General features: G+C 42.5%; 1 protein-coding gene across 4 annotated transcripts in view; it reads right to left on the minus strand.

The window, feature by feature from the left end:
• FAM135B (family with sequence similarity 135 member B) overlaps positions 1-16985 on the minus strand; it is a 364542-nt gene that overhangs the window by 27384 nt on the left and 320173 nt on the right. For all 4 annotated transcript variants that reach the window (XM_019032899.4, XM_063709528.1, XM_055348039.2 and 1 more), the window contains one exon: positions 7977-8131. In XM_019032899.4, the coding sequence (XP_018888444.4) occupies positions 7977-8131 (155 nt within the window). The remainder of the gene's footprint in view (positions 1-7976; positions 8132-16985) is intronic.

Below are 16985 nucleotides of genomic sequence, written 5' to 3' on the forward strand. Positions count from 1 at the left end.
GTGACTAGAGAGTTAAGACATTCAGTCAAGTAAAACTAGCCTGATTTCTGGGAAAGAGTGGCCTGGAGATTGATTTTGGTCACAATTAACCCCCGATAAACACTCTGAATTCTGAGGCTTAGATGAGTGTCTCTGGTGATGACACAGACTGGTGTGCCTGGGGGGTGGTAAGTCCTGAGGGCACAGAAGGTTTATGTCTGAGACCCCTCAGACCTCATCCTATGGATCTCCTTTTTGACTGGATGTTACTTGTATAATAAAAATGCAATCAAATGTATGACGCTTTCCTGAGTTCTGGGAGTCATTCTAACAAATTATTGAACCTGAAGGCTTATGGAAACCCACAATTTATAGCCAGTTGTTCAGTATATGGGTGGCCTGGGAACCCCTGAGCTGGTGTCTGGTTTTATTTATTTATTTATTTATTTATTTATTTATTTATTCTTTCTTTTGAGATGGAGTCTCGCTCTGTGGCACAGGCTGGAGTGCAGTGTCTCCATCTTGGCTCACTGCAACCTCCACCTCCCAGGTTCAAGTGTTTCTCCTGTCTCAGCCTCCCAAGTAGCTGGGATTACAGGGACATGCCACCATGCCCAGCTAATTTTTTTTTTTTTTTGTATTTTAGAGGAGATGGGATTTCACCATGTTGCCCAGGCTGGTCTCGAACTCCTGAGCTCAGGCAATCCACCCGCCTCGGCCTCCCCAAGTGCTAGGATTACAGGCGTCAGCCACCACACCCAGCCTGGTGTCTGATATTTAAAGGTCAAGTTCATCAAGGATTGTGTCCTTAGATGGTGAAGTTTGATCACTGGGTAGTTAGTGTCAGAACTGCACTGCACAAGCAAAAAGCTGTCAAAACCTGTCATCCTTTAAGTTTTAACTTATCAAAGTATGTGTAATAATTCCCATTTGTAAATATCAAAGCATTTCTCCATCTTATGCACAATACTTACAGAGTAAAAGACAGCTTTAGAGCCAGAAAAGCCTGATTTTCAATTCTGACATTGCCATTTACCAGAGACGAGACCTTGGACAACTATGGAACTTAGATAAGCTATTATCCTACTAGAGGTCACTTTGCTCAACTCTACAATGGGAAGATTCAAAATAAACTTCATGCTCTACAGTCATAAATCAAAGTGGAGTTATGATACAAGATGATGTTACACCTGGGGAAGACAGATTTCTACTTTCTCAGAAAAATACTGCCAAGTTTGAATTCTATTCAGAGAAACTCACCTTTGTGGCACTCAGACCACAAGAAAGCTCCCAGAACCATTGTGATCTTCATAATCAGATGGTGGGGAGCCAAAGATGATCTTTTCCTATTTTTACTTAGGTAAGCCATTATCTCGTTCAATCTCTTCTCAATCTCTTATCTCTTCTTTCCTTTCTTCTCTCTCCCTCTTTCTCTTTCTCTCTGCCTCCCTCCCTTCTAAGAATTCGTAACTGGACAAAAACAATAACCTCTCATGTCTGTCTGTATCATGGCTGTCATGAAATAGTCGTGTGACATATTATTCAATTTACATATACACCAAACAAAAAAAAGGACTGGATTTTTATTTTCTTTAAAAAGTTTAAATCCTCCACATGGTCTTAGTAGAAGTTAAATCAATGCAATCACTGTTGAATGTGACCATGAAGTAAACCACTGAGACACTACATAGCTAACTGCAGGAAGCATTAAGACATGATGCCTTTGAATGAAGTTTATGATTGCAGCAAGGAAATAACGGATCTCTTCCTTACCAGGGCACATTCTTTGCATCTTAAGCAACTGTGAACAAACTTGCCTCTCTCTACAATACCCTTCCCACGACCTACCGCAAGTTAGACCTTCTCTAACAAATTCCGAGCCTCCCTTCTACTTACATGCAGTGTGATATATCCTATTGCCATACTATGATCTGTTTGTGCATCTGTTGTCAAGTCTAGAGAGAAGAGTTGGTGTTTTGTGAATTTCTATAGCCCCAAGGCTAGCATCATGGCTAGTACATAGGTGATGAATTGAGAATAGAACAGAATTCCAACAAAACAAATAATAATAAGCTCATTATTGTTTGCATTGGTTTGAAAAAATTTGCTTCAATATCATTTAGTCCCACAAACAGTACTTTGACATATTCTATGTGAAAAATCCCTATCCTAGGCAGAGGCTTAGGAGGAGGGAAAGTGAGTACTAGTTATAATAGGAAGTGGCTTAGGAGGAGGGAAAGTGAGTACTAGTTATAACAGTGAACCAGGCTCTGCCTTTAAGGGATTTGCAAAATATTGGGAAACATATACAGATACAGCTATCTCTTCTGCCAAAATAATGTGGACTATGGCAAACCTATGAAGATAGTAAAAACACCAGTGGTTGCCAGGCACTGGGGAGAAGACAGGATAAATAGGCTAAGCACAGGGGATTTTTCGAGCAATGGAACTATTGTGTATGATACTATAAGAGTGGATGCACGTCACTCATTATACGTCTGTCCAAACCCATAGAATGTGCAACATAAAGAAGGAACCCTCGTGCAAACTAGGAACTTTGGGTGATAATGACGTGTCAGTAGAGGTTCATCTGCTGTAACAAAGGCACCACTCAGGTAGGAGATGTTGATAATGAAGAAGGCTATGCATGTGAGGGCACAGGAGGTATGTAGGAAATCTCTGTACCTTCCTCTTTATTTTCCTTTACTGGGAACCTAAAATCTCTTTTAAAAAGTCTTTAAAAAATAAAAAAAGAATGGGACTGCTGGGGAATATGAAATGAGCTTCTTCACAAAAGGTGGGAATGAGCCACACTAAGCACAGGGAGCAGCACGGGCAAAGGCCCAGAAGACTGGGCACACTCTGCTCCAGCTTTGGTTCATTCCCACGTGGATGGAACAAGAGTGAGGTATTGGGTGTATGAAGTCAGAGAGAGAGAGAGAACCCACGCCATAGAAAAACTTGAATGCCTTGTATAAATGAGTCATCTGGTCTTTATACCACAGGTCATAGATTCTTGGAATGAAAAAAAAAATTTTATCAGATTCGTCACAGACAGTTAAGACAGGAAACAGAAAGTGCAGAAAGTAAGTCAGTTGCCAAAATAGCAAATAATTAGTTTCACTATTGCAACTATAGAAAAATGAAAGTAGCAAAAGATCTAATTGAAAGAGAATGGATTTAGAGTCAAATACTAATGAATAGTGTTAGTTAACGTGCATTCAGAATGCCTTTATGCCAGTTGCTCTTTTAAGTGTTTTATGGACTGATCAATCCACTAGTCACAGCAATCCCTCGGAGGAGAAATTACAACCCCTTTTGCCCAATTTCACACGGTTAATAATTGTTAGGGGGAAAGACTCAAAACCAGACAATCTGACAATCTGGCTAACTCTTCAGGCTTTAGGCGAACCTCCCAATTGTCTCGGGATAGAGAGGCATGGTGTGGGTGTTGGGGGAGTAGAGACAAAGACAGATATTGCAGAGTGCCTGGCACATGGCACATGTTTAGGCCATGTGATATGGTTTGGCTGTGTCTCCACCCAAACCTTATCTTGAATTGTAGCTCCCTTAATTCCCATATGTTGTGGGAGGGACCTGGTGGGACTTAATTGAATCATGGGGGCAGTTTCCCCCATCTGTTCTCGTGCTAGTGAATACACCTCACAAGATCTGATGGTTTTATAAAGGGAAAACCCTTTCACTTGGCTCTCATTCTCTCTTTGCCTGCTGCCATGTAAGACGTGCCTTTCACCTTCCACCGTGTGAGGCCTCCCCAGCCACGTGGAACTGTGAGTCCATTAAACCTCTTTTTCTTTATAAGCTACCCAGTCTCGGGTATGTCTTTATCAACAGCATGAGAACATACTAATACACCATGAACAAATGCTATTGTCACAGACCATGAACAAATGCTATTATGGCTTTCGTTAGTTGTTTTTTCCTTTTAGAGACAGGGTCTCACCTGTCACCCAGGCTGGAGTTCAGTGACAGGAGGCACAGTCACAGCTCACTGTAGCCTCAAACTCCTGGGCTCAAGCAAACCTCCCACCTCAGCCTCTCAAGAAGCTTGGACTACAGGTGTGAGCCACCATGCCCAGCAAATGCTATTATTTTAACATAGAAATGGAAATCTTTTATTTCCCTTTTTTCCTTACACTAGAAGAATGGAATATAATTGTATCTGATAACGTCATGGCAAGGCATAGTATTAAGGTCACTGGGTTCTTGAGGGAAGAGAAAATAGTTCTTTATCACTCGTGCTTTTGATCTGGGGTTAAAAAATCATCAAAATGCTTTGTGAGAGATCAAGGAGTTCAAGAAAAGCTTCCAGTTTGGAGAAGGGGTACAGATATTTCTGTAAAAGTAGTCTGGGTGATAGAGAAGGCTCATGTCAGAGGTCCGTGGAGAGAAGCCTGAAGAAGAGAGACCCGCCTCTGAGACTGACTGCCTTTGTTCTTCCAGGAAGATGAGTGCACCTGCGCTGTGCCGGAGTCCCAGCCTCAAGCTCAACACAGAAGCTGCAAAGAGAGGCTGGTCCTAAAATATGACATTGTGAAAGGAAAATATCTTGAGGCCCCCAAAATCACTAAGCTAAAGGGAAAAGCCAAGCTGGGAACTGCTTAAGGCAAACCTGCCTCCCATTCTATTCAAAGCTACCCCTCTGCTCACTGAGATAAATGCATATCTGATTACCTCCTTTGGAGAGGCTCATCAGAAACTCAAAAGAATACAACCATCTGTCTCTTATCTATCCATTACCTGAAAGCCCCCTCCCCACTTAGAATTGTCCTGTCTTTCCACACTGAACCAGTGTTCATCTTATGTATCTTGACTGATGTCTCATGTCTCCCTAAAATGCATAAAACCAAGCTGTGCTCTGACCACCTTGGGTACATGTCGTCAGGACCTCCCGAGGCTGTGTCACGGGTGCATGTCCTCAACCTCGGCAAAATAAACTTTCTAAATTAACTAAGACCTATCTCAGGTTTTTGGGATTCACAACAAAAATATGGATAACCAATGGATTAGAGGAACCGCACGTTCAGACAATCCTAGAAAGATCTTCTGCAACCATGTTCTTGTTGCTGTTTGACTCCAGGGCACTGACATGAGAGGTGGTGAGAAAGGAGTGGGCAGAGAAGCCCCAGAAAGACTGAGGTTGATTTTCCAGCTGATATTGCAGGATGGAGGCGCAGAGAGGGAATGAATTTATTTATTTATCTAATTGACTTTTTTTTTTTTTTTTTTTGAGACGGAGTTTCACTCTTGTTGCCCAGGCTGGAGTGCAATGGCGGGATCTAGGCTCACCACAACCTCTGCCTCCCAGGTTCAAGCGATTCTCCTGCCTCAGCCTCCCGCGTAGCTGGGATTACAGGCATGTGCCACCACACCCAGCTAATTTTGTATTTTTAGAAGAGATGGGGTTTCTTCATGTTAGTCAGGCTGGTCTCGAACTCCCGACCTCAGGTGATCCACCCGCCTCAGCCTCCCAAAGTGCAGAGATTACAGGTGTGAGCCACTGTGACTGGCCAAGGGAACTAATTTATTAAAAAAATAGAGATACGTGTTGTAACTTCACCTGTGAGTTGAGGGACTGAGATTCATATTCACAAGAATGTATGTTAATATGTGCAGAAAAAAAGACTGGAAGACAATCTGCAACAAAACCTAATAACGATAATACTAGAGGATCTGCTAGTGGGCGATTAATTTAAATTTCTTCTCCAACAGTTCAGATTCTCTGTAGTTAAATCATATAACTCTAATGAAGATGCACTTACATATTAATATACATGCATACCTACGTATGCATACATACACATACATATATATGCAAACACACATACATACATGCACACACACACCTCACAGAAGAAAACGTCTCAGTGTCATGTTTTAAACTTATTTTGACCAGTTGGTTTGGAGGCTCTCTGGCCTGTACACTTTATAACTGCCATACACTATACTGACACTAGATGTCAGGGTATAGCTGAGAACCAAATAACCGTATATTTGCAAGGTTGCACTGCCCTTGGAAGTCACTGGATTTTTAAAATATCCTACAAGTCTCAGGTAGCAGAATCTTTGAAATTTAGCCATTTTAAAGCATCATTTAAATGACGGTCACCTAAACACGATGATTTAAAACTTGCACAGACAGCAAGGCAGAGCACGGACTTTGAAATCAGAGTTGGCGTTGAACGTCGGCTTTAATAAGCCTTGTGATCTTTAATACATTCTTATACTTAGTGCCTCAGATTTTCTCTGTGGCATTGAGTTTGTGAGGTTGTTTATATGATTAAAGAGATAAAACACCCAAAACCTCCAGCACAGAGCCTGATGTTTTTCTGATCCTCGAAGGGACACAGGACAATTTAGCTTGTTGGGTTTCCAGGAGCAGGGCCGTGGGGCAGGACAAGAAACGAGCCTTGACCTCTTGCCCACTCCTCACTTGACCTCTCAGTCCATTAACAAACTCTGTGTGAAAGCAGCAAAACAGGTTGCACTCTGGATACATATACACAAACAATACACACAAACATGTGATCTTTTCTCCCTGAAATGAATCATTCATCTATTAATCCATATACGGTAAGTCCTCATTTAACATCATCAGTAGGTTGCTGGAAACACTGACATATAACACAATTAAAAGGATGTATAACAGAACCAGTTTTACCATAGGCTAATTGATATAAACAAGAGCTAAGTTCCTATGGCACATTTCTAATCCCCAAAACATCACTAAACTTAAAGACTTAAAACACTTCTAATATTAAACCCTGAAGTAAATCTGAGATATACATACATTTAAGAACAGTTAATAAAAACAAATAATGATTTTCCCAGTATTTGGTGACTCGATGAGTGACGGCAGTTGTAGTGGTGGTGGGTTAGATCAAAGAATAAATGTCTGCAAAGTGAAATTGTAAGGAGCACATCCTACCAACCTGTAGTTCACAATCAATCAGAAATATGGTAGCTCGCTGAGTGCTTCCATACTTTACCCTTTCCTGTTGGTTCAGGAAACCAAATCAGCCTGGAGAAGATACCATCCCATTGTAGGACTCAGCCCTGGACAAGACACCATCCCATCTCAGGGCGCACTCACACATACCCACACTCACTCTGACCAGGATGATGTATACACACCAATTCATCTAATGTGCACAGCTGTAGACCGTGGGGGGAAATCAAAATACCTGGAGAAAAAACACCCAAGCAGACAGGGGGATAATGTGCCAACTCCATACAGACAGTGGCCCAAATGGCCAATGCCTTTATTTTTTATTATTTTTTTTTTTATTTTGGGGGGAATGTAGTCTTGCTTTGTTGCCCAGGCTGGAATGCAATGGCGTGATCTCGGCTCACTGCAACCTCTGCCTCTTGGGTTCAAGCGATCCTCCTGCCTCAGCCTCCCAAGTAGCTGGGATTACAGGTGTCCGCCACCACGCCCAGCTAATTTTTGTATTTTTAGTAGAGATGGGGATTCGCCATTTTGGCCAGGCTGGTCTTGAACTCCTGACCTCAGTTGATCTGCCCACCTCGGCCTCCCAAAGTGCTGGGATTATAGGAGCGAGCCACCGCGCCCAGCCTTTGGCCCAATGCCTTTAAAGTTCACCTGGAAATCATATTTGTTTGAATGGCACATTTGAGATAAGAAAGAATCTTCATTTGACTTTCATGTCACTCTGGTGTGGGGGTGGGCAGGCTGTGGTCCCTATTTTGCAGGTGAAAACGCTGAAGCACTACGTATCATTCCACTCCAGAAGGAGTCAGGGAGGAAGTCTTTCATGGTTATTTTGTTAGATCTGTTTGTCTATTTCATGGAAACAAAGTCATTTCAAACCATTACTTTGTTTCCTCTCTATGAACTGACATAATCCTTCATTAATTTGGTCTCACTTTTGCTGGGACATAAACAAACTGTGCCACTGTCAGAATCCCACTGGAAAGCCTTATTATTGAGTCTTTCCAAAACAAAACAGACAAACCTGTCGCAGGGCAGTCCACATATCTGTCCTCAAAGATCACCGGCAGGGTGTTCCAATCGCCATCGATGTCCAGGCACTCTGCAGGCAGCGGGGGCATGCTGGTGAGGTACTCCGAGTTCCGGATATCCAGGGACAGCTGGCTGTGCGTCTGTATCCTGGGGAGCACATGGCAGGGTGAGTGTCCAGGGAAGAGTCAGAGGTTTCCAAACTGTTGCCCCCTCTTCCTAATCCCAGGAAAATACTCGGTTCTCAGCTGACTCTGGCAATTGTCTGCCCATCATCCTTTTCTTCCACCCACCTACTTAGCCCCCAGAGCCATAGTCTGCTTTGTTTTGGAACTGGCTGAGGTGCTGAAGTTAGAGGACACGGATTGTAGGATTAGCAGAAACTTGACAAGAGTATTTATCATCAACCATTTTAGTGGAATATAATAAATACCATATTAGTGGAAAGCAAGCTGAGTTTTTAAATTAAATGACTAGAAATTTAGAAATTTTAAATTAGCATTTTGAAAAAAATGTAAATGTATGTATCTTTTACTCTTTTCTTACTTCTTAGACCACTTAGGATCTGGTCATATTTTGGCATATTTGAATTAAAACCTATCTAAAATACCTTTTCTATTGATTATTACATGGACAGTGGCATCCTGGATGAAGGTATAAATTTCCCTAGATCAAGCGCCATATTTTTTGGTTTCCCCTGTAAGATGAAGAAAAAATGTCCCATATTCTTTCTTTATGACATATATATCCTTCCATCAACAGGAATTCAATTCCAGAGTTTGGGATAATCACCATTCCTAATTCGAAGGCTGGGGTGGTAGAAAGTGTGTATTCCCTTCTCATCAAGTTTCTACAGTAGGGGAAGAGTTTATTTTACTCTATAACGGAAAAAGCATGAACATTTCATCATTTTTTTCCATGCCAACTCAATCACTCTTCCCCCAAGGGAAGGAGGAGCCTTACGGAGTCTATGAGTTTTGGGAAGACTTGAGCTTGCAGAGCTAGTTTATGTGTGTCTGTCCATCACTCTTGTTGGAGCAGCTCAGCCTCTGGAAGCCCCCCTTCTCCAGTCTTGTAGACCAGCTGCCTGTAGAAGAGCTTTGTAGCTGTGAAACTCTGCACAGACTCAAAGCAAATTCTCAAACTCAGCATTCTCAGTAACAGATGCAATGAAGATAAACGTATGGAAATATATAATGTTTATGTATGTATATTTCATATAATATACACAGTGAATTTACATATTAACTATGATTTCATATACATATCTATTTAATATACATATTAAATATGTATATTTTGTTTCCTTCTCATTTTTCAATTGGATCTTAACCCACCACAATAGAAGGAAAGGGTTATTTTCTCTTCATCAAAGCCCTGAAGGCTGCTACAACTTCATAACTCTGAATTCTCGGAATATTTAACTCTTTAAATGTTCTTCTCTGAATATTTAACTCTTTAAATGTTCTTCTCTGAATATTTAACTCTTTAAATATTCTTCTCAGCATATTTAACTCTTTAAATATTCTTATCTGAGTGTTTAAATGGAGTTTTATTGCACTCAATTCTGTACCTTTTGCCACCTTCTGAATCTGGAACTTCTGGACCAGTTTTGGTTTTATTAGAAAATATGCTGAGCACCTGTGAACTTAGGATGGTGTGCACAGGCTAGGAAGTACACCTAGAGGATTGCAGCTTGATTTTAGGTCGAACAAGCCAACATTCATGAAAAAAACAAGCGATTAAGCAATATAGCAGGACAGGTGTGGGAGAGTCTGGTCTAAGTTATGTTATGCAGGCTGTGATCTAGGGAAATGCAGCTTCTTGAGCACAGGGCTTTCATGAATGTGACCAAGTACCTAAAACAATGCCTAGAAAGTGTTGAACAACTGACTGAAAATGCTAAAGGGTACATAGGAATCAGCGCCTATCTCTGATTGCAGGAAACTGAGGAGTCTGGCTCTAGGCCAGAATCCTGTGCATGACTTCTCAGACCCAACCATAGGCAACTGTAAGGTTTTGCTAGGCAGGCCTCATGGGAGAAGCTTCCCTGCCATCCTTAAACTTGATGCACAGCCAGTGCAGTGTGGCTGTCTGGAGGAAGTTGCAGGATAGTTGTGTCATGCAAGTTGTAACTAAGACACTGTTACTATCTTTTTTTTTTTTTTTTTTGAGACAGAGTTTCGCTCTTGTTGCCCAGGCTGGAGTGCAATGGCACGATCTCGGCTCACTGCAACCTCCACCTCCCGGGTTCATGCGATTCTCCTGCCTCAGGCTCCCAAGTAGCTGGGATTACAGGCAGGTGCCATCACACCTGGCTAATTTTGTATTTTTAGTAGGGACAGGGTTTTTCCGTGTTGGTCAGGCTGGTCTTGAACTCCCGACCTCAGGTGATCTGCCCACCTAGGCCTCCCAAACTACTGGGATTACAGGCATGAGCCACCGCGCCCGGCCCACTATCTTTATTTGAAGATTAAATGTGGTTTAAGAAACGCGAATGGGTGCCAAGTTGACAAGGGGTGGATTTGTGATGGTTGATTTTGGATGTCACCATGATTGGATTATGTGATTCCCTATATAGCTGGTAAAGCACTATACATTCTTAAACACTGCATGGATTATTCTCAATGCTTCTGCTGAAAGGGAAATGTAGGTGGTTTAGTGTGGATTAGAATGACTGGGCTGCCCCAGGGGTGTCTGTGAGGGTGTCTCCGGAGGAGACTGGCATGCAAATTGTGGGATTGAGTGGGGAAGATCTACCCTTAATGTGGGTGGCACCATCCAATTAGTTGGGTCCTGGATGAAATAAAAAGCAGAGGAAAGGCACATTCATCTCTCACTCTCTCTTGGGTCTGGAATGCTCTTCCCCTGCCCTTAGATGTCAGAACTCCAGGTTCTCCAGCTCTTGGACTCTGGGACTCTCAACAACACCCTCTGCACTCCATGCGCTCCCAGGCCTTTGGCCACCACCAGCTTCCTTGGTTCTGAGGAATTCCAACCTGGCCTGAGTCACGCTGCCAGCTCCCTTGGTCCTCCAGCTTGCAGAAGGCCCATCATGGGACTTCTTGGTCTCCACAATAAACTGAGCCAATTGTCCTAATATATTTCTTCTCATCTCTCTCTCTCCATGTATATCCTATGGGTTCTGTCTCTCTGGAGAATACTGAAAAAAACAGATCCTGGTAACAAAAATTACCAGGTGCTAATTGACTGAAGCAAGTCAGGGAGAAGTGTTCCAGGCAGGGATGCTCTCCCCTCCATGGCAAAGATCACGGTTAGGAAACACCACAATCCACCCCACTCAGCTCAACCAAAGGCAGTTGTGATGTCCACTTACCCTGCTCTGTGTTTTTACAATGCCTATCACCTTCCATCATGCTGCATAACTGATCGATTCATAATGCTTATTGTTTAGCACCTGTCTTCCAACACATGCTGTTTTGTTCAATGATGTATATCCCAAGTGCCTTAGACAATGCCTCCCATACAGCGAACAGTATTTGACTAAAACATACTTGTTAAATCAATAAAATTAATCAACATGGCACATGCAGGGAACTAGGGAGCTCTGCAAGAGTGGTTCAGATGGCTGAGGCTGCAGCAGGAAGGTCCCGAGCACCTTTTTTGAGTCTGGACTCTATGTGGGCAATGAGGAAGCAGTGAAGACCAATAGGCCTAGAAGGGCCACAGCCTCATCTGTGTTTTAGAATGATCATTCTGACCAGGCAGGGAGTCCGTGAGAGAGTGGGTTTCTTTACATGTGTGGTGTATGCAGGCGTGTGGTTATGGGTGTGGCATGTGTGCATGTATGTTTTCCTGAGTGTATGCAAGTGCACATGTGTTTACATGGACATATCTGTGTTTATACAGGTGGAGGTGTGCATGTGTGTGCATATGAGCGTAGCTGGGTGCATGCATGGTGCATGTATGGGAATGTTATTGCTGCACGCACACATGCATGTTTACATGTATGTGTTTTCTGGTGTTCTGTGGAGAATAAAGAGGGATAGGCTGAGAAAGGTCAATTTAAAGGCAACAATATTTGAACAATATTTAAAGGGAAAAACAACTTTCTCTCTGAATTAAGCAAACTGCAGGGAGAATGTGGAGTTGGAGTTGGAGTTGAGTTTATTATTAGCACAACTGGGAGTGAATCTTGATTTCTGACTCTCCAAGGCTCTGAATGACTCCCACCCCTGCCATCACTGTAACTCCTCCACCTTCCTCTTCACACACTGCCCTCCAGCCCCACTGACGTTCTCCTAGATCTTTGGTGCAGCATTCAGGCTGTGTCTGGCCTCAGGGCCTTTGCCCTGGCTGTTACCTCCAGCTGTAATGCACTGTCCTCCTGGGCTGCTTCCCACCCTCAGACCTCAGTGAGTGTAAATGTCACCTTCTCTGAACTGTTCTTCTTTAACACCCTACTTTAGAGAGCCACTGGTCCTACTTGGTCAAATCAGGAACTTTCTATTACCCGGTTCTTTAGCCCCATCTTTAATTTTCTTGCTTATTTGCAAATTTATTTATGGTCTTGTCTGTCCAGTGAGGGCAGAGACCTTGTCTACCTTGTTAGCTTTTTAATTCATTGTATAGAAAGTCCCCAGATCAGTTCCTGGATATAATGGATGACGAATAATTATGCAGAGGGAGGGAGGAAGGGAAGGAGAAAGGGAGCTGAGTAAATAAATACATTAGCAACTAAGGGTAGCATTAAGTAAATAAGAAATCCTCATTCCTTATCATCAAGAGGATCCCAACAGGAATCTGAACTCTGCCTTTGCCTTTTCAAACTGTCACCTCCCATTCCCCTCCCTGCCCACTCCTCCCCTGCCTCACCCATGGCAGAAGCCACACAAGTGGGGAGAGACAAGCCAGGAATGCAGCCTGCATAGGTCGGCCTTGCACACCTGTGTCTGAGCGTGCATGGCCCCTGTTCAGCACATGGTCACCTCCTCATCTTTCTAAATGACACTCTAGGGGAGCGGGCTTTGCTTGGAAACCAGTTGTTTGCACAGTAGGCAGAGACACTCCCATTCTGAGCATTCAGGCAGAATCCTTGGATTTTATTTGGGGTATTCTGTGTGGCACATAGGGAAAGAGTCTCCTGAAACATACAGGACCTGGTTCATCTCCTTTTTGTTTCAACATCAGGTTTACCTGAGTCTGAGCTTATGCTGTCGGACTGTAACCCTGACTCCAGGAATACAGAGCGAAAGCATAAGAACACTTCTGTTTTAGAGGTTCAAAAATCTGCATTTTACTTTATTTCTTATCATGTGTTCTTTAAGATGATGGCTCAACAGTGCACAGAGAAGCCAAAGCAAGGAGGTTATGAGTGTGGCCTCTGGGCTCCAACAGATCCATGCTTGTGTCACTTGCTGGCTGTGTGGTCTAAGACAAGTTACTTAACCTCTCTGAGCCCAGGTTTCCCCAGTTTCTTCTTCTTTAAAGTGGGGAGAATAATAGTACCTACCTCATAGAGTTCATGTGAACATTAAACGAGCCAAAGCATGTAACGCACTCAGTTTCTGATCAGAGTAGTTTCAATAGACTAAGCACCATGAATAAATGCCTACACCAGGTAAAATGCCTATTGTGGTCAACCCTATGGACATAGCATCTCTTAGAATGAATTCCTTTTGAAAAGTTAAAACTTACAATTAACACAGGAAATGCAAAAGTCAGAGTGATGTCTCATTGCTATTGTTATGAAAATGGATACATCAGTGTAGACCTTCTTTTCCATCACCACTTCCACATTCATTCCTCAGCAAACTTTCACCCCATACCTCTTTGCTGTGTGAAAAGCACTAGCTAGACATTGGTAAAACAGAGAAGAGGAACAATAAAACACACCCTTGCTACTGGTCAATTCTAGATCATTTGTTAACACTTTTTAAAAATTGTGACCCGCGGCAAAAGATGGTCTTCATTTCCATGGCAACCCAGTGCAATCACATACTCCGAGAAACACACACACTGAAGCAAAAGTTTCAGCAAACAGTCCTTCCTCACACCATCTATTCTGCCTTGCCCTGTCCTTTCCTACTCCCTCCTATCCTATCCTATTTCATTTAAGAAGCACTGTTCCAAATACACTAGGTTGATTTCACTGTCCACTAAACGATTGTGACCCATCGTTTGAGAAACACAATTTAATCTGAGCTCAAACAAGATGGGTCTTGACAGCTGAGTTTCACCTGTGCCGTCATCTACATTGCCTCATGTCCATCCTGATTTGTGAGTGTGCTGCTGCCTTGTGTAAGCAGCCTGACCTCCCCGGGGTGACTACCTTTCTCCAGCTCTGACCTCCAGGTGTGCAGAACCACGTTAACGCACAGGTGCCAGCCCTGCATAGCCCCTCTTCACTATCTCACAGTAAGCCTCACTTCTCTTCACAGCACTTTGTACCTTTTCTCTAGCAATCTTCTCAGTCTGAAATGAAATTCTCCCTCTGTTTTACAGCTCTTCTTATTCTTGATGACCTGGCAAAAAGTTTACTTTCTCCTGAGTAGTATCTCGCTTATCTTAGTCTATGATTTATGTTTTTTGTTAATGTCTACTATTTACTGAATGCTTACAACATTCTCTAATCTCTAAAGTCACTCAGAGGATAAACATTACAATCTCCTAGGGATCTGGAGAGCTCCATCTCCCATCTGATTCAGATCTCCACTCAACCATCACCTTCTCCAGCAGACCTTCTGTGACAATTCATGAACTAGGACTCTCTGTTCCTCTCACAGCGATGCATGTTTCCCCATAGCACTCCTTACCACTTAGCATATCATATCTATGTACTTGTAGGCCTTCCATCACCAAAATATAAGCTTAATGAGATAGTGGATTTGTCTGTTTTATTCACTGTTGAATATCCAGCACTCAACATAGTGAAGACCTAAATAACACAGTCAACACTAAATACATTAGTTATTGAATGAAGGACTCTTCCCTTTACACCTAAAAAAATTAGATATAAGAGATTCAGTAACTAGTTTGATGTCACAAGCATTACAAGTTACAGAATTAAGATTTCAAATCGTGTATATAAGATTTGAAATGCCAAGGCCCATAGTAATTTGCTGGTAAAAGAAAAACAAAAGCATTAACCATAATTATCACAGTACAGAATCCAAAGTCTTTTCCTGGCTGACAAGGCCCCACATGGACTGGTCCCTACTGCCCTCTGGCCCTCCCTCCCTCCCCTCTCTTACTTTCTCATTCTATTCTAGCTACACTTGCCTTCTTGCTGATCTTTAAACACATTGTGTTTCCATATCAGAATCTTTACGACAACTATTCTGTCTACCTAAACAATATTCTTGTATGTTATGGCGTGGCTTGCGGTAACCCCAGACACTGTTCAAATGTCACATCTTCAAAAAGACTTTTTCTTATCGCTTTGGCTAAAACAGACTTTCTCTTCTACTCAGTGTTGCCTTGGAGCCCATTCACACTGGTTTGCAAGAGCTAACTGTGCACATCTCTTCCCAATTCCATATTCAGTGATAGCACAGTGGTAGCTTGAAACTGGCCACTGTGAAAACATTTGCACAGAAGAAATCAGCAAACACTACGAAAGGCAGTTTGTCCTTTGTCTGTTTTTTCTCTTCTGAAAGCTGGTGGTTAAACATTTTGAGATTACTAGTCATACCCCATTTCTCTTCATTTTCTATGTTCTTATCTTGCTTTTTTCTTCCACTTGTCAAAACTTGAAATTATATAATTTATGTCTTGCCTGTTTCCTCACTAGGATGAATGACCCACGTATACAGCATCTTTACTATATTATTGCTGTATTTCCACTCCTATGTGGACAATACACATTCGCTTACTTCATCAGTCACCGTCTAACATTTTCTGAGCAGAGTCTGTGGCTAACTCCGTGTGTTCCATGTGCATGGACATGCCCATTATGTCCTCACAATTGCTGTCTTACCCACTGTGTGGATAAGGAAGCTGAGACTGGATGGGGGTGAGAAAAAAACAAGAAGGACAGAAACATAACTCTCTCAAGGACCAACTGCTAATAAATGCAGGAACAGGGTCTTGAACCCGTGTAATCTGAGTGCTGGGTCATCTGTGGTTTGTACAGGGGGTCAGTGTTGCAAAGCTCTTCCAGGAGAGCAGTTGTCTTTGAGTCTGTCTCCTCTGTGTGTGCTCACACTGCTTGAGAATGCAACCATGGCTCCACAATCTAAGGTTTACCTATTGTTGCAGTAACTCTGGAAAGAAGATTTCCTGCAGGGATCTTGATATGCAATATTTTTCTCAGTGACCCTCACAGTTATGTTTGTATTTGTCAGATTAGCTCTTCTCTGATTTTAATTCTAGAAAATATATTCTCCCAGCTCTAGCTGGCCACTGGGATAAAAGAATTAATGAGTAAGTGAATGACCGTAGAAATTCTTAGACTTGTCATTTCAACACGCAGCTGTGCTTTCCTTGGTGCCACCCCCTTACTTGCAGAATCCATGAGACAAGCCGTGAATGTCATTGTACTTTCCAAACAGAATGAATTGTGGGGAGAAAATAGGATTCTAATGAGAAAGGTGAAAAAGTCTCCACGTCCGTCTTGAGTGATGGATGGGTCTCATGTGTTTCTCCTTCTATTTTTGCTATGGCATCTCAAGCATCTTTCCATCCACATTTAATGTTTGAGGTGAACATATCATTTGGAAGCAAAAAGAAACCCTTGGATTGTGGACCAGAGGACAAAGCATATTGGAAGATTCTCTGCTCCCACTCACCTGGGAATCTATGAGACAGTGACCTCATCCTCCATCAACCTCTCACTGCCTTGAGTACTTTTCAATTTTTTTTCTGGAAGGAGGCAAACTTAGCAATTCATCAGCCCTCCTAATTACGTAGTTCAGACTTAATTCTTAATGCTAAATGCATTTCATAGCTACCACAGAGTCTCAGGCGAATTCTGTGTTTTTTCTGACATAGTTTGAGGCCACACCACCTGCTTCTAATTCATTTCGCAGAGGACTCAGCACAG

This window comes from Gorilla gorilla, chromosome 7 (genome assembly GCF_029281585.2).
Source record: "Gorilla gorilla gorilla isolate KB3781 chromosome 7, NHGRI_mGorGor1-v2.1_pri, whole genome shotgun sequence".
In the NCBI taxonomy this organism is placed as follows: domain Eukaryota; kingdom Metazoa; phylum Chordata; class Mammalia; order Primates; family Hominidae; genus Gorilla; species Gorilla gorilla.